This window comes from Durio zibethinus, chromosome 7 (assembly GCF_047325235.1).
Source record: "Durio zibethinus cultivar Kanyao isolate XHJ-2024 chromosome 7, ASM4732523v1, whole genome shotgun sequence".
Classification (NCBI taxonomy): Eukaryota; Viridiplantae; Streptophyta; class Magnoliopsida; order Malvales; family Malvaceae; genus Durio; species Durio zibethinus.
This window is the reverse complement of record NC_143168.1, coordinates 23,063,631-23,080,725: the sequence shown is the minus strand read 5'-3', so window position 1 is coordinate 23,080,725 and position 17,095 is coordinate 23,063,631. Positions and strand designations below refer to the sequence as shown.

The following is a 17,095-nucleotide window of genomic DNA, read 5'->3' as shown; positions in this document are numbered from 1 at the left end:
TTTTGAGGGATTTTTTTTTTTGAATTTGTAAATTGATGTTTATTTTTTTTCTTGTTGTTTTTATTTTAAATTTTAAACAAAATCAAATGAATTTTTTTTTTTGAATTTTTGAATGAAAATAGGAATAGCGGTAATAGCGGGCAATAGCGGATCGTTATTGTCGCTATCACCGTTATACCGTAATTTATGGCCGCGATTCATCCGTTATAGACGAGATTCAAATTCTCTTTCATTTTTTCTCCAATAGCGGTGGCGGATAATGGCGCAACCGCGAAATAGCGGCCGCAACATCCGACCGCTATTTGAATCCTTGCCTTTTACTGAAAAACAGAGTCTTCTTTTTGATCAACCTGGTAAGTTTTAAGTTCAACTCTTAAGTTTTTTGTATTTGTTTCTTTTAATATGGATTGATTTATCTTTCTTTTTCTTTTTGCTTTCAATTTGTTTATTGCAGTCAATATGAATAGGAGGAAGTTAGCATACGAGAGACATCAGACCACGGTGGACTCGGAGACGCCAGGGACGCCGGCATCACCACTGACATCATCGTCGCCGATACACAGCCACGGACGGTCGGGATCAAGCTACGCAAGCGTGGGGAACATGAAGAAAGCGCAAACGAAAGCGGCGGCGCAAAGGCTGGCGGCCGTTATGGCACACCAGCAAAACGTGGAGGGTGATGATGATGACCAGCTTGATTATAATAACATTAATGGCACGGGAGGCATTGGACTCGCTGGTGGAAGAGCAACTCGTGCTCGTTCTCCTATGGTAATTTAATGTTACGTGATCTCAGGGGTAGGGTGTCGGATACAAGTATGTGTTCGAAACATGATGGTTTTGACAATTTTTACATTAATTTTGAGATTAAAGTTTCATATCAGTATGAATAATGAACTGTTTAAGAAGTGAAACAATGGATTAAAATATCTTTATATGTTTTTTTTAAACTTACCCCATTATCAGTTCTGTCATAGGCACTTTTCTTTAATGGGCATTTTCAACACTATTTTGCTATGCAAGAGCTTGGCATTGGAAATAAATAATTCTTACTTCTTACCAGCTGGGTTTAACTTTGTAAAATCCAGAACAAAAACATGGCTCAAAGCGAGTTCCACAGGCAATGACACAACAACTAGCTGATGAGGACAATGATGAGGATGACATTTTAGTGACTGGCACGCCAAGTATAGGGCTTGGTGGTGGAAGAGCAATGCAGTCACGCTCTCCTATGGTAATTATATCGAATTATCTAATACTAGGAATTTGGTTTAGGTTGACCTATGCTATGTTAGTTAAGTGAGAGGTAAGAGAAAAAAGAGCGAGTTGAATTAGGCAAGTTAAAAGACACTTTCCTTAGCTATGATCATGACTCAATTAAGTATTAAATTCTCTTATGCTGCTCTAAACTCTAAATTTGTTCATGGTTGCATGTGGTAGAGTTATGACTTATGACATTGCAAGTCAATTTATTCTTACTTGGACTTGCATTGTAAAATCCAGCACAAAAACATGCCTCAAAGGCGAGCTCCAGTAGTGATGACACAACAACCAGCTGATGAGGATGGACTTTTAGTCAGTGGCACAGCTAGCATAGGTCTCGCTGGTGGAAGGGCAATGCGGTCACAGTCTCCTGCAGTAATTATCTAACACAAATTTGGTTTTAGCTATACCAGCTGCATGTGTGTCAAAGTGAGACGCACAAACTTGTTGTAGTTCAATAAATTCCATTTGACAAGTTAAAATAACACTTCTCTATAAAAGATTTTTTTGACCACTATTAACTGTATTATCAATTTGTCATGCATTGTAATGTATTTCAAACTCTCTTATGCTGCTCTAAAGCTTGTTCATGTTAGCATGCTAGCTGGTTTTACATTGCAAATAAATATGTTCTTACTGCAAGTTATCTTGTAAAACCCAGAACAAAAACATAGCTCAAAGGCTAGCACCACAACAACCATCTGATGAGGACAATGATGATGATGACCTTTTAGTGAGTGGTACCTCAAGCATAGGGCTCGCAGGTGGAAGGGCTATGCAGTCCCGCTCTCCTGCGGTAATTATATGACTATCTGATTTAGATAGACATGTTTGTCTAGTGAGCCTCAGGGAAAGAAAATGAATGCAATTAGACAAGTTAAATTCTTAGTTTGAGCTACATTTATAACAAATTTTAAATTCTCTGGACATATAATAGGTTTTATCTAAAATTGCTCAAGTTGTTTAAGTTTCAGACTTAAAATTTTAAATTTATCTTTTTGTCATTTTAACTTTTGGAGCTATGAAAGTACTGTGTTTTTATAAGCTTTGCTTGAGCTGTCTCTGATAAATGTAACATTTTGTCAACACGGTATGAAATGGAACGTGAGAGTGTGAACAAGATAAGTCGTAAGCTAATAATTGAGTGACCTGTTCATGCATGCTTGAGCACTGGAAATCAGTAATTGACTGATTTAGTCTTTAAGGACTCCGAATATTCCTTAATGCATTATTACTTATTACAAAGAGAAGTGTATTATTCAGTTGACTAGTTGTTTGGTAACCATATGGGTCTTGCGTGCAAAATTACTTATTTGATTTTCTTATCAGTACAAATTTGGTGATTTGAACATATTGTTGTTTATAATTGGGTTGCTGCTTGAAATGTGTTTAGGGAAGAAAGTTTAATATTAAGTTGCAAAGGAATTTGTTGAATAAGATAATTCATAGATGTCTAATCGTTAGTTTGTAACTTCTGTGACTTACACATTACATGCAAAAGCCTGATGCTACCAACAAATATGTTCTCAGTGGACTAGCACTGTATAATTTTGCAGACTAAAAACATAACTCAGAAGCGGCTGCCACAAGTTACTACACGGAAAGCATCTGATAAGGGCGATCATGAGGATGACCTTTTAGTTAGTGGCAGAGCAAGCATTGGTATTGCTCGTGGTAGGGCAATGCAGTCACGCCCTTCTATGGTAATTATGTGATTTCCTATTATGAATTTGTTTTAGCTATTTCTTGCTTGTCATGCTAATGTGAGAGAAGAAGCATGAGCTTGAGCAGACAAGTTATGATGTGAGTTTAAGGAAAAGATTTACGGTTAATGCTGGAGTTTTATGCTACTGAGAAATGCATTCTTATATGGACTTCCATTCGTAAACACAGGCCAAAACTATGGCTCAAAGGCCTGTGCAACAAGTAGCACAGCAACCAGGTGATGAGGACAATGATGTGGATGACCTTGCAAATAATAATAGTTCAGCGAGTGGCACAGCAACCATTGGACTTGCTTGTGGAAAAGCAATACGTTCATCTTCTCCCTCGGTAATTTGTCTGTTAACTGAGTATGCTCAGTTATCTAAATTTTTTGTTTGTTTAATGCTTATATTACTTATGAATGTAATTCTTACTTGTAACTTTAAATTTGCTATTAGTCAGTTCATATCAATCAGGATCAACCACCATCTACACGTTCCACACCAGGCAGTCAAACCTCTCTATCTGTCAACAATATGGAGCAACCATTATCATCTTATTCAAGTGGCCAACCATCTCACTCTATCAGCTCTGTGGAGCAACCCATGTCTCCTTATTCCATTTCAGGCGGACAACCATCTCTGCAGGGTTCTGCAGAACAGCCAACTGCTGGCCGGTTATGTCCATTAACCAGATCCATAGAGCAACCTTTATCTGCTCGTTCCACAGCATCAGGTCGCCAACATTTAGGAGTCAAGGCAGTTCCTGTGATACCTCATACAGTGCCTATGCCACTGAAGCCAACCTCATCTGTTAGTTCAACAGAGGCTTCAACTGATAATCGGAGAGATAAACGGTATATTATAGCTCTAAGCTGGTGTGATTTCAGTTTGAAGGATGAAGTTATCATCCACATCGTAATCCCCTCCAACTTTTTTCTTTCGTCACCCTTATTTTTTTTTGTTAGTTTTATACATATAATGTGAATTTTCCCTTTTAACTTGGTCTTTGAAGTTTTAGATATATTAGAAAGAGAATGAGGAAATCTGCCATCAAATGGAGCAACTTCTCTGATTCGTGATTTAGAAGCGATTGAGTGTCATAAATTTAAACAACATTAAGAACATTCTTATATAACATAGTCACAAGATAATAGATATATATGAGTAATTCAGGTCCTTATGTTTTCATCTCTACAGTAAGAAAGGCTTTGTTCCTGCTCTTCCAGTATTCAAGAATGCATAATGCCCTCCCCTGGAAGTATTTAAGCCCATCACCGTCATGCGTTTTTCTCAATTAATAATGTTAGGGTCTCAAGATCCTGGGATCATGTAAAATGCCTATTGCACTGGTTTAGGTTCTTTCTTTGTTTCATCTATAGTGCTCTAAAATTTATAGTGTAAGCAGATTGTCTTCAGATTTTGGGAGTATGAGCAGTTTGAAAGATAGGGGAAGAAAGCAGTCTACTTCTGCTTTACAAGATGAGGTACAGTCACGTTAAGCTAAATATGTGTTTCCTTCTAGCATATATTAGTTGCAATTTTATTTTTTTCTTTTTTGTTTCTAAGGAATTATTTGAAAGCAGGTGTATAGGTCATCATATCTTCTTTTTCAAAAACCTAATTAATTTGTTCAAGTCTGAACACTTCAATTTTCAGTCTATGTGATCAAACACATGAAGAAGCTTAGGAAAATGTTTATTTTTATCTTCCAGTAATGTGGTGTGAATTTCATGGCAGCTTGATATGCTACAGGATGAAAATGAAAGTTTAATTGAAAAGGTGATTCCAGCAACTTTTTTCTTCTTCGTTATGTAACTTGTTCTATTGTTGTATCTAGTAAAGTTGTATGAAAAGTTTTATTTGGAAAATGATATTGTATTCATGCACATCAATTTGGCTCTCCATCATCTTCAAGCACTGAGCCAATATCCTAAATTGTTGCAACAGTTATCTTCAAATGAACGGGCATAATCTATCTGAATACTGGCATTTGGATATAACTTTTGCAACACCATTTTCTCCCAAAAACTCTGATGTAATTAGGTTAGCCAACTAAGTGCTTTGGCCTACGGAAAATGTTAATAATAGTCTTATACTGTTATTTTTGCATGATATTTGCCTTCCCAGCTTCAACTTGCAGAGGAGAGGTGTGAGGAAGCAGAAGCAAGAGCTCAGCAGCTTGAGAAACAGGTGAACTTTTCTCAGTTTAAAGAAAACTAAACAAGAGAAATGTAAATGAACTTTATACCGCTCCAGCAAGCAAAATTATGTATTTGTTTACTTGATTCATAACATGTTCAATATAGATTGCTAATCTTGGAGAAGGTGTAACTTTAGAAGCACGTCTTTTAAGCAGGCAAGTTTCATGGCTTACAAGAATTTAATGTTATATTGTGATTTATTTTTCCTTTTTCTTATGCGCTATTTGTCTTCCTCTTCAGAAAGGAGGCAGCCCTGCAGGAAAGGGAGGTTTGTACTTCTAAAGAGTGCCACTCTTTTCTTGTCTCAAACTAATCTGCATGTGTTATCAGTCTCATTATGCATGGAAAATTACATAATACTCGATAACTATGAGCCTTAAAAGATATTCTTTTGTCTTGTAAGTGTGTGTTTACTGAGTTTATTTATGCTTATTTCTGCATCTTTTTATGCATCTCTCTTTGTGAGATGGTACTGATTTCATGCATAGAGAGGTTTATTATATACACCTGAAGCAGGCATGTGCATGAAATTTTTAGCATAAATTTTAAAATGAGAATCTGATATGTAAAAATAAATGCCGTCTCAACAGTCAATAGACACTAAGCGCAGAAGTTGGTGTTTGCTTTAGATCTGTAGGAAGGATTGCCAGAGGTCATGCTTTATTCATTCTTAACACCTTCAATAGTTTCATTGCTTTTGTAGATCTAGCTAGTCCTGCTTTGTTGCTTATAACTGACTTCTTTTTGCAAAAATCATTGTGCTACTTTAATTCTTTTACTTTTACATTTTAGTCTGGACATGGTTTATGAACTGCAGCTGAGTAGCATATGACATTGTTCTTCTTGCAGGCTGCTTTAAGAACTGCAACGCAAACTCATGGTGGTATACCCGAACAGATTGCTTCTCTTCGGACAGAGGCTGAGGTATTTTGAAATTTTATGTTGTATGCTCTGGCTTTTTCTTTTGAATGTTACCATTCTTAAAAAGGGGGAAATGTTCTTGCTTAACTTAATTTTCTCTGTTCTTAAATTGTGAGCTAGATCGCCAGAGATGAAGCAACATCTGCCTTAGATAAGCTCCATGAAGCGGAGTGTGAAATGAAATCTCTGCAAACAGTAACTCAAAGGATGATGCTGACTGAGGAAGAGATGGTTGACTTTATTTCTAATCTTGCAGAAATCATTTTGTCAGTTTACTCCTTAATGTCATAGTTACGTAATCTGCAGTTTTCATCTTAGGAAGAGGTTGTTTTAAAGAGATGCTGGCTTGCTCGTTATTGGATTTTATGTGTGGAACATGGTAAAGTGTTGATATTTAAATACGTGGAATTCCTGATTGTTTTTGAGTTGATGCTGCTGTATTGGATAAACAGTTGCCTCTATAATCACCACAAAAGCTAAAGCACTGCGTTCCAATATAAATGGTTAGGTGATCCTGCGAGTAATTAAAGTTGCAACTGCAGTCAGTTTCTTTAATGTGCAAACCCATAATTCTGTCTTTGTACATTTTGTATGAAGCTGCTTAGATTTCTCAAGGACATGACCTTTTGCAGGTATTCAGGCAGAGATAGCTGGGGCAAAACATGAATATTGGTCATCATTTGCTCCTCTTCCCGTTGAGATAGTATTAGCTGCTGGGCAAAGAGCCAAAGAGGAGGAATCTTCATGTAAGATTTCATTTGATATACATGCTTTAATTCATCCACTTCCCCATATATTCCATCTGACCTTTGATAGGATTTAAATAATAAAGAAGGGGAGCTGTTTAGGTGTAAAAGTGGAGTGACGCTGAAACCGAGAAAAAAAAAAAAAAAAAAAAAAAAAAAAAAGAGAGTTGTCTGATTTATTTTAATTAAAATTTTATGAGTAAGTTATGATTTTGTATTTTATATTTTAAACAGTAAAAATCAAATTTAAAATTTTTTACAAATAAATTTAAAATATATTTATTAAGTCATTTATTTAGTGAAATTTTTTAAATTATTTTTTTTAGTTGCTGATTAATTTTAGTTTAACTAAAAAATAATTTTATATATTTATTATTTAATAATAAAAGTTTTTTCTATATTAGAAGAGTTTTTAAATAAATTTTGATGTATTTTATTTTCTTATATTATTAATTATTATTTATTGTTGTAAATTTATTATGATATATTGTTTTGTTTGTCACTTCATATCTAACAAAATTTAAAAAAAAATACAAAGAAACAACAATAAAACAAAACCTAACCAATCAAGAGAGATATTAAGTGATTATAAACATTTAATTTTGTTCGAAATAATAGATTATAAGTGGCAACAATATTCTTAATGTTTTGATGAGTGGCAGTAACCGGAAAAGTCCTATGACTAAGTTCACAGTGTTCGATATGATGGATATAGTGGCTTTCATTCATGCATGGAAATAACCGGAAGCTACATTTACCTTTCCAGAATTATGCATGTTCACGTTGAGTATGGGGACAAATTTTGTGTGCTTGTGCTAATGTGGAGCAACAACGGTTACACCATGTGATGGAAAAGTTCATAGCCGAAAGTCATGGGTGGCAAATGGAACACATCTGCTCACTTTTCAGCTATCAATGTCAAAGCTGGAACTATTGAACTGAAAAAAAAACCTACCACAAGGCATGAAAAAAAGGAAATTCCTTGACAAAAGCTAGCCGGCTGCACATGCACGTGTATATTGTCTTTTCCATTGACAAGGTCAAGGTCTCCCGAAGCTTTTCCTGATGGCTTTCGACAAACCATGCCAAGCGAACTTCCTCAATAGCAAGGGAAGTTATCTTCTCCAAAACACTTTCTGCAATCTCGAATAAGAATTATTCATCCATATCTGAACTCTGAAATCAAAGAAAAGACGAAGGTTATTAAGTTAAAAGACAGGTCAACGCTCTCTTTTTCTCTGAGCAGTTCATTGACTTTGCCCTTGAGCCAGCCAATTGATCTTCATATATAGCTTTCCAAGATGTATATATTTTCGAATAATTTATTCATTTGGCGAAAACTGTACACAAACGACTAGACGTTGACGGTCCATCCACTCCCCAACAAGTTAATAAGATTTCTCTCTATCAAATTTCTTAATATTGTGGAACTAATCAATTTAAAAAAAAAAAAAAATTTCGACGAAGTCTTCCTCCTTCACGCTAAGTTAATAAGAGGATTTTGATTACTATTCTACTTCTTCGTGTTAAGTTAATTTGAATGAATGATAAGGATGATTTTGATTAAATTAAAAATATTAATAAAAGTAAAAATAATTATAATACTAATAAGAGTAAAAATAGTTGTGAGATATGTGTTTGAATAAAACAAAAATATTAAATATAAATTAAGTTATAGTGAGAATAAAAAATCATATAGGATATTAAATTAAAAATTATATTTAATAAAAAATTTTAAAATTTTAAAATTTATAAAATTAATAAATAATTATAAATTTATTCAAATAATTTATGTCAAATAATAATTTATTAATAAATAATTGATAATTAATAAAAATAATAATTTATCAAATAATATTTTTATTATATTAAATAAAAAATTAAAATAAAAAGGTTAAATTATAAAAATATTTTTTTGTCTCTTCAATACAATTAAAAAGGTAAAAAAAAAAAAAGCAATCGAGCGTTCATCCACTAAAACCAAAAAATTCAATGAGTAAAAGTTGATTTCGTGATGGACATTCAATTGCGTGTTCAATGCATTTACACAATTTTTCATGCCAAGTGTATTTACGCTAGGGATACTTTTGAATCCAAATCGCGATTTAACTTATAGTCACCTTTTATGGGCCTCCTCAATAGACAATAATGGATGAATTTATGCGAAATGGAGATATTTGAATCAGATAATCGTTTAATCAATGAATCAGAACACGACAAACAGCTGAAGCAGAGTGTATAAAAAGATATAAGTCTTATACTTTAACATCGAGAAATTTTATAAAATTATATTTAGGTGATAAAATAATTTATATCTTAGAGATTTTAATTAATTTTAAACAAAATAAATTTTTTTAAATAAAAAATCAGATCGAAAGTGGATTGGATTTCCTTTTTCTGTTTTTTTTCTTTAAATTGGGTTTGAGTTGAAGTTGGATTTTAAGTTGTTCCAACTCCATTAGATGCATGTATATAAAAAATATTTTTATTATTTATTTAATTTTATGTTATATATATTATATTAATAAAATAATTATTTAATATTTTAATTTAAGGTATTGATTTAATAAAAATTTTATATTATATATAACTAAGATATAATTTATATTTAGAAATAATATTTTATGAATATTATAATAAATTAAATTATTATATTAATTTTGAATCGAAACAAATTGGTTGCAATTTATAAATATATTAATCGAATTGAATAAAATAATATTTTGATGTCAAATAAAATTAAAATTAAGTGTAAAAATTAAAAAAATTGAATTGAAATTAAATTAAATAAAAATTAACCTTGATTTAACCAGTTATCATCCTCTCTTATGCTAATTACAAAAATATGGGAACACTCACAATTAATGGGTCAATTCCAAGGATGATTACATCAAGTAATGCAGGTACATCATCTAATGAAAGGTGCAATAACACAATGATGATATTAGACTTAGATTTAGATGGACCACAGAGTGATGATAGTGTAATAACTCTATCATTTTATTTAATGAAAACGACATTTTTGGTTTGTCTGCCATGCCCATTTCAAAGGAAAGGAAACATGAAGGAAACAGCTAGCTATATATAAAACAGAACCTAACCATTCAAGAGAGGTACCGAGTGGGCATTGTAACTTTAAAACAACCTAAACAATTTTTTTTCTCAATTTGTTTTTCTGATGTTCTCTTTTTTTTCCCCCTTTTTTTCTTTAAATGTGATTTGCTTGTTATAGGTGTTGGAAAAGGTTGTGATGTCTGCATGCGTGAATTTTTGGATTGATTTGAGTTATAGTAAATTTTGATTGTTGTTTTCTTTGTTTTTCCACCGTTCATTCTTTTTCAGACTCAATCTTTCTGTTTTTTTTTTTTTCTCCTTCCAAGATTTTTTTTTTTTTTTTTGCAAAAAGTCAGTATTGACATAAGGTTGAATAAATGATGAATCTCCACCCATGGTGTCACCCAACTATGCATCTCTAGTTGAGTTTCATTTTATGATAGATAATAGATAGATGACATATTCCTATTCTCAACTTGCTTTGCTAGTTGGAACATATAAAATGGTACACATTTCAAGTAATCATTTTTCTGGTTATACGCAGCCATACATTTTATAGTATATCTCCATAAAGTCCATAATCCATAAAGTCCTTAATTGAAGCTAACAAAACATTGGCACAAAGACTCTAAATCAAACAAAGTAAAAACTAAAAAGCTTCCAGCTAGCGCTAGCCTCCATACCGACAGGCTTTGGTTCAATCATCCATCATGAGAGCTGCATGCAGTAGTTCAAAACTAAATGAAATGAGTTAAATGAATCTTGTGGAAATGGGTGGATTGAAGTCTCACATGCCGCTCCTTTATTCTCACCAAAGCATCGACTTCAAAATTTACCTGCGACCAAAGGTACAAATCATTAAAATTTGCAAATGTTGTATGCATAATACATGCGTATAGAGGAAGTTATATGGTCAATTTTAACTAGCAATGAAGAGATAAAAGATAAAGAAATTAATAAGTACCACAAACCATACCTGGTAAATCTTCTGATCTTAAATATGAACCTCTTGGATGTGTGCTATCTTGGACCAACCAGCACCCACTTCGGGTTGATATTTTTCACTCAACGTAGGAAATTTTCAAATCTGTAGTTGGGTAAGCAAGGTGAGGCGATCCAAACCATCCGGAAGAGAGGATAATTTTGGGCAGTCAAGAATCTCAAGTTTTTGAAGTGATGACAGATTTTGTAGCCATTCCGGTAGTATCTCAAAGTTGGGACAGCGGTTAATTTTTATAAGTTGCAAAGTGCTAGCAGATCTATCAAGAAGCAATCGCGGTAGATCCTCCAACTTTGGTGCACCTCGTATTTCCAATTGCTAAAGGCACAGGTGAAGGTCCCAGTCTTCTCTTTCTTCCAGTTCCATGCGTAAATTGATTATTGGTCATTCAACTATAGTAATACACTCCAGCTTGGTTAGAAATTTCAAACTTCGTGGTAGTGAGACTAGTTTGGAGCAACATTTTATAGTCAAACTTCGAAGTGATGTCAGGTGTTGCATCCCTGTTGCATCCCTTCAAACAAATATTCTTGCAACTCACATCCGTAGCAGTACAAGAACTGAAGAGAACTCCAACATCTTGGTCGAATCTCACTTATATGCGTAGTATCTCTTTGGATTTGCTTTGAATCTTATAATTACACATCGAAAGTTTTAAGAGTTTTGAGTTTATCTTATATCCCATATTGAGAGCTTAATAAAGTTATAAAAAATTTCATCCTTATAAATAAAATGTTTTAGTTTTGGTTTGAGAGTCTTAGAGAGTTAGACACCAAAAGAATAATTAAGTAGGTTATTAAAATGGTATAATTAAGTTTTGAGTTAAATTTCAAATAAAGAGTTTTTGGAGATTTTTCTCATTCTAAAAGTTTTATAGTTGTAAAAATTTATTGTTAGTTGATTGTGTTTTGAGTAAATCATTTTGATTTGGGTCGAACCAAATATGTTTGTATGTTTTTATTTTTTATTTGAGCTTGTTATTTTGTGTATATGGATGCTGAGTGTCGGTGTTAATTTCCCATGAGTATCCCCGGTTAGATCTAGGAATCTGAGATTGACCAAACTTTGCAAATTGCGAGGCAGTTGCAATTGGCAATCAATATCCAACAATCTTAATGTCAACAAGCTTTGAAGCTTATAGATAGAACGAGGAAGCTTGCTCATTCTATAACACCTGGATAAGTCAAGATATCTTAAATGCTTCAAGGTGCCAACGGAATTGGGCAATACTTCCAAAAATGAATAAGAGAGATCAAGTAGCCACAGGAACTTGAAATTCAAGATGGAAGCATTTACAAAATGTTCCTCAATTATCCTATTTCTTCCTGAAGAAGGTAGGATCACTAATGTCCGCACACCTTTTATATTCTTCAAAAATGACTGTGGAGCTCTCAATGGATTATCACCCGAAAATGACAAATGTCGAATATGATCAATAGCATTTTATTGTATGAGGATAAATTGTTAAACAGTCATCTTGAGACACATTTGACAAGAGATCATGTATTAGGTCATGGATTTTAAATGTGTAATATGTATATTCAACCTCGACATCTTGGACAAAACCCCTCGACCATAATTCTTTGAAATATCGTAATCCAACATCTTCCCACTCTTCGTTTTGCTTGGGGCTTTCAGTAAGTCCAATGGCCATCCAGAATTGGACGATATAATCAATATCATAAATAGTATCCTTTGGAAACAATGACAAACGAGTTAGGCACCTTTGCAAATGAGATGGCAAATGATTATAACTCAATTTTAGCATAGGTAGAATGTCATTTTCATTTTGATCAAGTTTCCATATGTCGTTATCTTTTATAAATTCCCATTCATGTCGCTCAGTTTTCAGTAGAGCAAGCTCCCTAAAGTTCTCACCACCAATGGAACCCCTTTGCATTTTTTCACAATTTCATCACCAATTCTCATAAGGTTTGGATATACTTTCTCATCTCCTTCCCTAAATGCCCATTTTACAAACAAAGATAGACAATCTTTGTGACTAAGACCTTTCAAGTTGTACGGAGCAATAGTACCCACTATCGAAGCAACTTTTGAACTCTGTGTAGTCACAATGATTTTACTTTGTTGAAAGTTACCCATTGTCATCAGTAAATCTCTCAGTTCCATCCATTTTACATGATCTTCGTTTCATACATCATCTAAAACGAGTAAAAAAGTTTTACCATTTAAAAGCATTCGCAAATGAGTTTGCAATGCATTAACTGGTAAACCATTACATCTTTCCCCCGTGATGGAGTAAATAACATCACAAAGCAACCTAGCAAGATGAAACTCATCTGACACACACAACCATATTTTCAAGGGAAAGACCCTAGTGATCCTTTCATCGTTGTACACAAGTTGAGCAAGCATGGTCTTCCCTAAACCTCTGATTCCAACTATAGGGATGACGGGGATATTTTCAGTATCGATTGGCTTGACTAAAAGATCTATGATGTTTTCTTTGTCTCGATTATGACCTATCACATTAGAAGGTATCACAAAGCAGTGGGTATCCCTGAGAATAACACGCCAGTTCTCAACTTTCTCTTCAAGTCCAAGATTAAATTTTTTGAAATCACTAGCCATCGCATCTAGTTTTCATTGATCTTTTTGATTTTATGACTCATCCTCAAAGGGAATGCAAATGGAATAGAGAGAGCAGGTAATCGTACCAATTTGTTGGTGGCGCTTCCATGATTGATTAACTCTTTTCAATAAAAGAATTTTTTATTGAAATAATTCTTAAAATATTTCAGTACGTTGGTAACATTAGAAGAACTTTTTCTCATCTAAAGATTTCTTAGGCATCGCTTCTCGGAATACCTTAGAATCTCATCTTCGGAGGCTCGAATTTATTTTTCGTAAGAAAATATCATGCATGTAATGCAAAATGTTACCATGTTTATGCACACATTTTATTCTCCTTTGTTAGAAATTTTATTAATTATTTTATTAATTTTTTAATTTTAATTAAAATTTTGAAGAAAAAGGAATTTAATTATATTGGAGATTTTCTATAAATATTCCAATACGCTGATAATATTTTACAAAAAATCTTCTCACCTAGAGATTTCTTAAAGCATCTCTACTCTGAATACTTTTAAAATCCCATCATTGGATTAAATTTCTTTTCTTCATATTTTTATTACTTATATTTTTAATTTATTAATCAATTTTTATTTATTATTTTAAAAAAAAAAATCTTTATTGTATTGAAAATTTTTTTTATAAATACTCCAATACGCTGGTAGTATTTTAAAAAAAATCTTCTCACCTAGAGATTTCGTAGGCATCACTACTCGAAATACCTTTGAATCTCATCGTCGGATAAAAATTTTCTTTTCTTTTATTTTTTATTACTTTAGTATTATTATTGAACTTATCTTTATATTATTTGTTTTAAAGTTTATTAACATAATTACATAAAAAAAATTTAATCACAATTTCATCATTTAATCTAACAAATATAAATATTTTAACATACATAAATATTAAAAAAATAATATATAAAAAAAAAAAAAATTTTACCTGAACCGGACCGGTCAACTGTCCGGTCAACGCGCGGTTCGGTCGGACGGTTCGGTCCGGCGGTTCAGTACCCGTTCGGTTCGGTCTAAGCGGTTCGGTTTCGGTTCGGTTCGATCTAAGCGGTTCGGTTCCGATCCCGTTAGTCCGATCAGAGGTCGATGAAAGAAGCGGATCGCGGGTCGGGTGCACGGACCCCGGGTCGAGTCACGGTTGACGGGCATATCCTCCTTGGCTGAAATGGTGTCGTTTTGGGTCTTTCTCAAAACGACGTCGTTTTGAGTTTTTGCTTTACTATATATAGCTGAAGATTTTTTTTTGGTTCATTTGGCTTCTATTTCAAAAAAAAAAGGAGAGAGGGAGAGAGAGAGAGGGCTGGAGGAGAGGTCCGCCGGTCGGTCGTCGGACCACCGTGCCGACCGTCGTCTGGGTCACCGCTGGCAGTCGCTGCCGGTGGTTTTCAATCACCGAAAAAGGTGAAAATACTTCTGAAAATTCTCTTTGACGCGATCTTTTCAGATCCGGTGTCTTTTTTATCGAAAACAGCCTCAATCGACGTAGATCGAGGCTCAAAGTTTCGATCTTCTTTTTTTTTTTGGACAGAATCGACTGATCTCTCTCCTTTTTTTTAGGTGGCTTTCTGGCGCTGGGTTCCCCGTTCCAGGGGACTGTTTTTTTTTGTGTTTTTGCAAAAAAAAATTTTTTTTTACAGAAGCTGCCTTTCTTTTTTTTTGGCCATTTTTTTTTCGTTCTGCCCTCTTGCCCCATTTGCAAATATCAAGCTCTATTTATAGAGCTTGTTAGGATTCAAATTCCAGATCTTCTGGGATTCGAATCTCATTTTTCAACTGAAAAATCACGCCTGCTATTCGTGATTGGCGGCTTGTCGGTCGACCGTTGACGACTAACGACAGTGATTTTGAACTTTAGGGATTGTGCATTTAATGCACTAGATTTGAATCGGATAAGGATGAAGAAAAAGGAAAAAAAAAAGAAGAAGAAGACAAACGCAGAAACGGGAAGAAAAGAAAGAGAAGAAGAAAAAGAAAAAAAAAGAAAGGAAAGAAAAAAAATTAAATAAATAATAATAATAATAATAATAATAATCAAAATGGTGTTTACACGTGACATAGTTTTTCAAGGATTCATTATGGCCTTGGTGGATTGACCTTAAGCTTAATGTTATCTTTTTTATTTTTTGGCTGCATACAAATTGATATAGGAAGTAATGGCTGAGCTTTTTAAATGTTGTGATTAACCTTGGTTTTAAAACTATTAAACCAAGATCAAGCTGCGACCTTAAAGGTAATAGCATGACCTTTACACATTAAAACTTTATTCGCATCCTGCATCATCATGTTAGTTCTATAAACTTTCAAATGAACGAAAAAATTAAAAGCACCATCGTAAGTTTCTAAAGTTGACATTGTGAACCCTTTTGAAGTCATAGTTATGTCGATTTCTTCGATGAAGGACGAGGTCTTAAATAATTTGAGCTTGTCTTTGAAAGCCACCTCTTTCGCCTTTAGCTCTTTCTCCATAGTTTGCATTTGGGCTTCTAGGTTTTTGTTTGGCTAAGGCTCTGGGTTAGTTTGTTTTGATTTTTTGGTAATGACATGTATTGTGTTGTGACTAGGTAGTAGTGAGCAGAAGTATCGTGCTCTTTTTTTTTGGAGGTTGATGAGGCTTTCACCTCCTCATAGCTCGGTTGCCTTTTCACAACTTCTTAGCTAGGAATAACTAGGCCTAGAACCTTCGAAGCCTAGGGTAGAGTTATAGTCTGTAACATCTTTTTGACAACCTATATCTGCTCGGTCAAAGTCTTGAAATTGCTTTATGGTTCGACCAGCCTATTATAAGGTAGGTAGGTCCAAGTGTTGGCTATTATGTGTCTCTATTCCGACTAGAAAGGTCATCCTTCCTTCTTCTAAAGTTCTTTTTCCAAGTGACATTGTTTTATACTTGGCTAATGAATGGAAAATCTCCTACATGGCGCACCAAATATTTATATCAAGCTCCGATATGAAAATGTTCCTAAAAGAATAAAAAGTAAGAAGAGAGGGGTCAAATACAAAGGTAGAGAGTGTTCTTCACGTTTGCAGTCTGACATACAAATTAAAAATCAAAATGAAGAAGGTTGAAAGGAGAGAAAGATAAATGATTTAAAACAAGATGAAACTTGTGATGACAATACTGGATGCTTATATTTAGAAATGAGTGGTATAGGGTCAATGAGGGATAATGATGATGTGATTGAATTGAATGTGTCATATCAGGTTAATGCAAATGTTCGAAATGTCCCTATCTATCCGCCAAGCCCCTGATGAAGAAAGTGGCCATTATGTCTTTTGAATCACTATATGCCCCCAACACCAACCATACATTTTATAGTATATTTTTAAGGGTTACAATTTTTTTTTGGCCAAATTAGAGTTACATGTTTTGACTATTACAAATATGACACATGCCTGTGCTTGGAAAGTGAGATTTTAAATTTGAATTAATTAAATATAATGGAATGCCTTTTCCGTGTATGACAAACAGAAGAAAATAATCACAAATATGTAGCAAGAGATATTTATATGTGAATGTGATGATGGTTTGATTTCAAATCAAGAGCAAATCTGACAGACTGGCAGTGCTAATTACATCAATTCTCATGCAAATTAAGAT

At 33.7% G+C, this 17,095-nt stretch overlaps 2 protein-coding genes and 1 pseudogene across 3 annotated transcripts; 2 read left to right on the top strand and 1 right to left on the bottom strand.

The window, feature by feature from the left end:
• LOC149518161 (putative disease resistance protein At3g14460) overlaps positions 1–15,963 on the bottom strand; it is a 28,158-nt pseudogene extending 12,195 nt beyond the window's left edge.
• LOC149518163 (uncharacterized) lies at positions 360–1,776 on the top strand. Of its 2 annotated transcripts, none has more exons than XR_016343646.1 (3): positions 360–771; positions 1,089–1,234; positions 1,504–1,692. XR_016343646.1 is itself a non-coding variant. In XM_089763932.1 (3 exons), the coding sequence occupies exons 1-3, from the start codon at positions 780–782 to the stop codon at positions 1,648–1,650; spliced, it is 330 nt and encodes a 109-aa protein (XP_089620058.1). In that variant the 5' UTR covers positions 650–779; the 3' UTR covers positions 1,651–1,776. The 2 variants fall into 2 exon arrangements, 1 of the variants encoding a protein (XP_089620058.1); XM_089763932.1 differs by having other exon boundaries at positions 650–816; positions 1,504–1,776.
• LOC149518162 (uncharacterized) lies at positions 1,813–6,970 on the top strand. The gene is made up of 15 exons (XM_089764319.1): positions 1,813–1,854; positions 1,925–2,059; positions 2,657–2,722; positions 2,820–2,966; positions 3,157–3,315; positions 3,426–3,823; positions 4,375–4,453; positions 4,707–4,748; positions 5,097–5,159; positions 5,276–5,329; positions 5,415–5,438; positions 6,020–6,094; positions 6,212–6,322; positions 6,410–6,470; positions 6,724–6,970. The coding sequence occupies exons 1-15, from the start codon at positions 1,813–1,815 to the stop codon at positions 6,912–6,914; spliced, it is 1,647 nt and encodes a 548-aa protein (XP_089620445.1). The 3' UTR covers positions 6,915–6,970.
• Positions 15,964–17,095: the final 1,132 nt, after the last annotated feature.

Excerpts from the sequence above, each read along its gene's own strand:
- LOC149518163 (XM_089763932.1), top strand. The coding sequence starts at position 780 with ATGTTACGTGATCTCAGGGGTAGGGTGTCGGATACAA. Across the intron at positions 817-1,088 it reads GGGTAGGGTGTCGGATACAA|AACAAAAACATGGCTCAAAG; the intron begins GTATGTGTTCGA and ends TGTAAAATCCAG. Across the intron at positions 1,235-1,503 it reads TGCAGTCACGCTCTCCTATG|CACAAAAACATGCCTCAAAG; the intron begins GTAATTATATCG and ends TGTAAAATCCAG.
- LOC149518162 (XM_089764319.1), top strand. The coding sequence starts at position 1,813 with ATGTATTTCAAACTCTCTTATGCTGCTCTAAAGCTTGTTCAT. Across the intron at positions 2,060-2,656 it reads TGCAGTCCCGCTCTCCTGCG|GGAAGAAAGTTTAATATTAA; the intron begins GTAATTATATGA and ends AAATGTGTTTAG. Across the intron at positions 5,160-5,275 it reads CTCAGCAGCTTGAGAAACAG|ATTGCTAATCTTGGAGAAGG; the intron begins GTGAACTTTTCT and ends TGTTCAATATAG.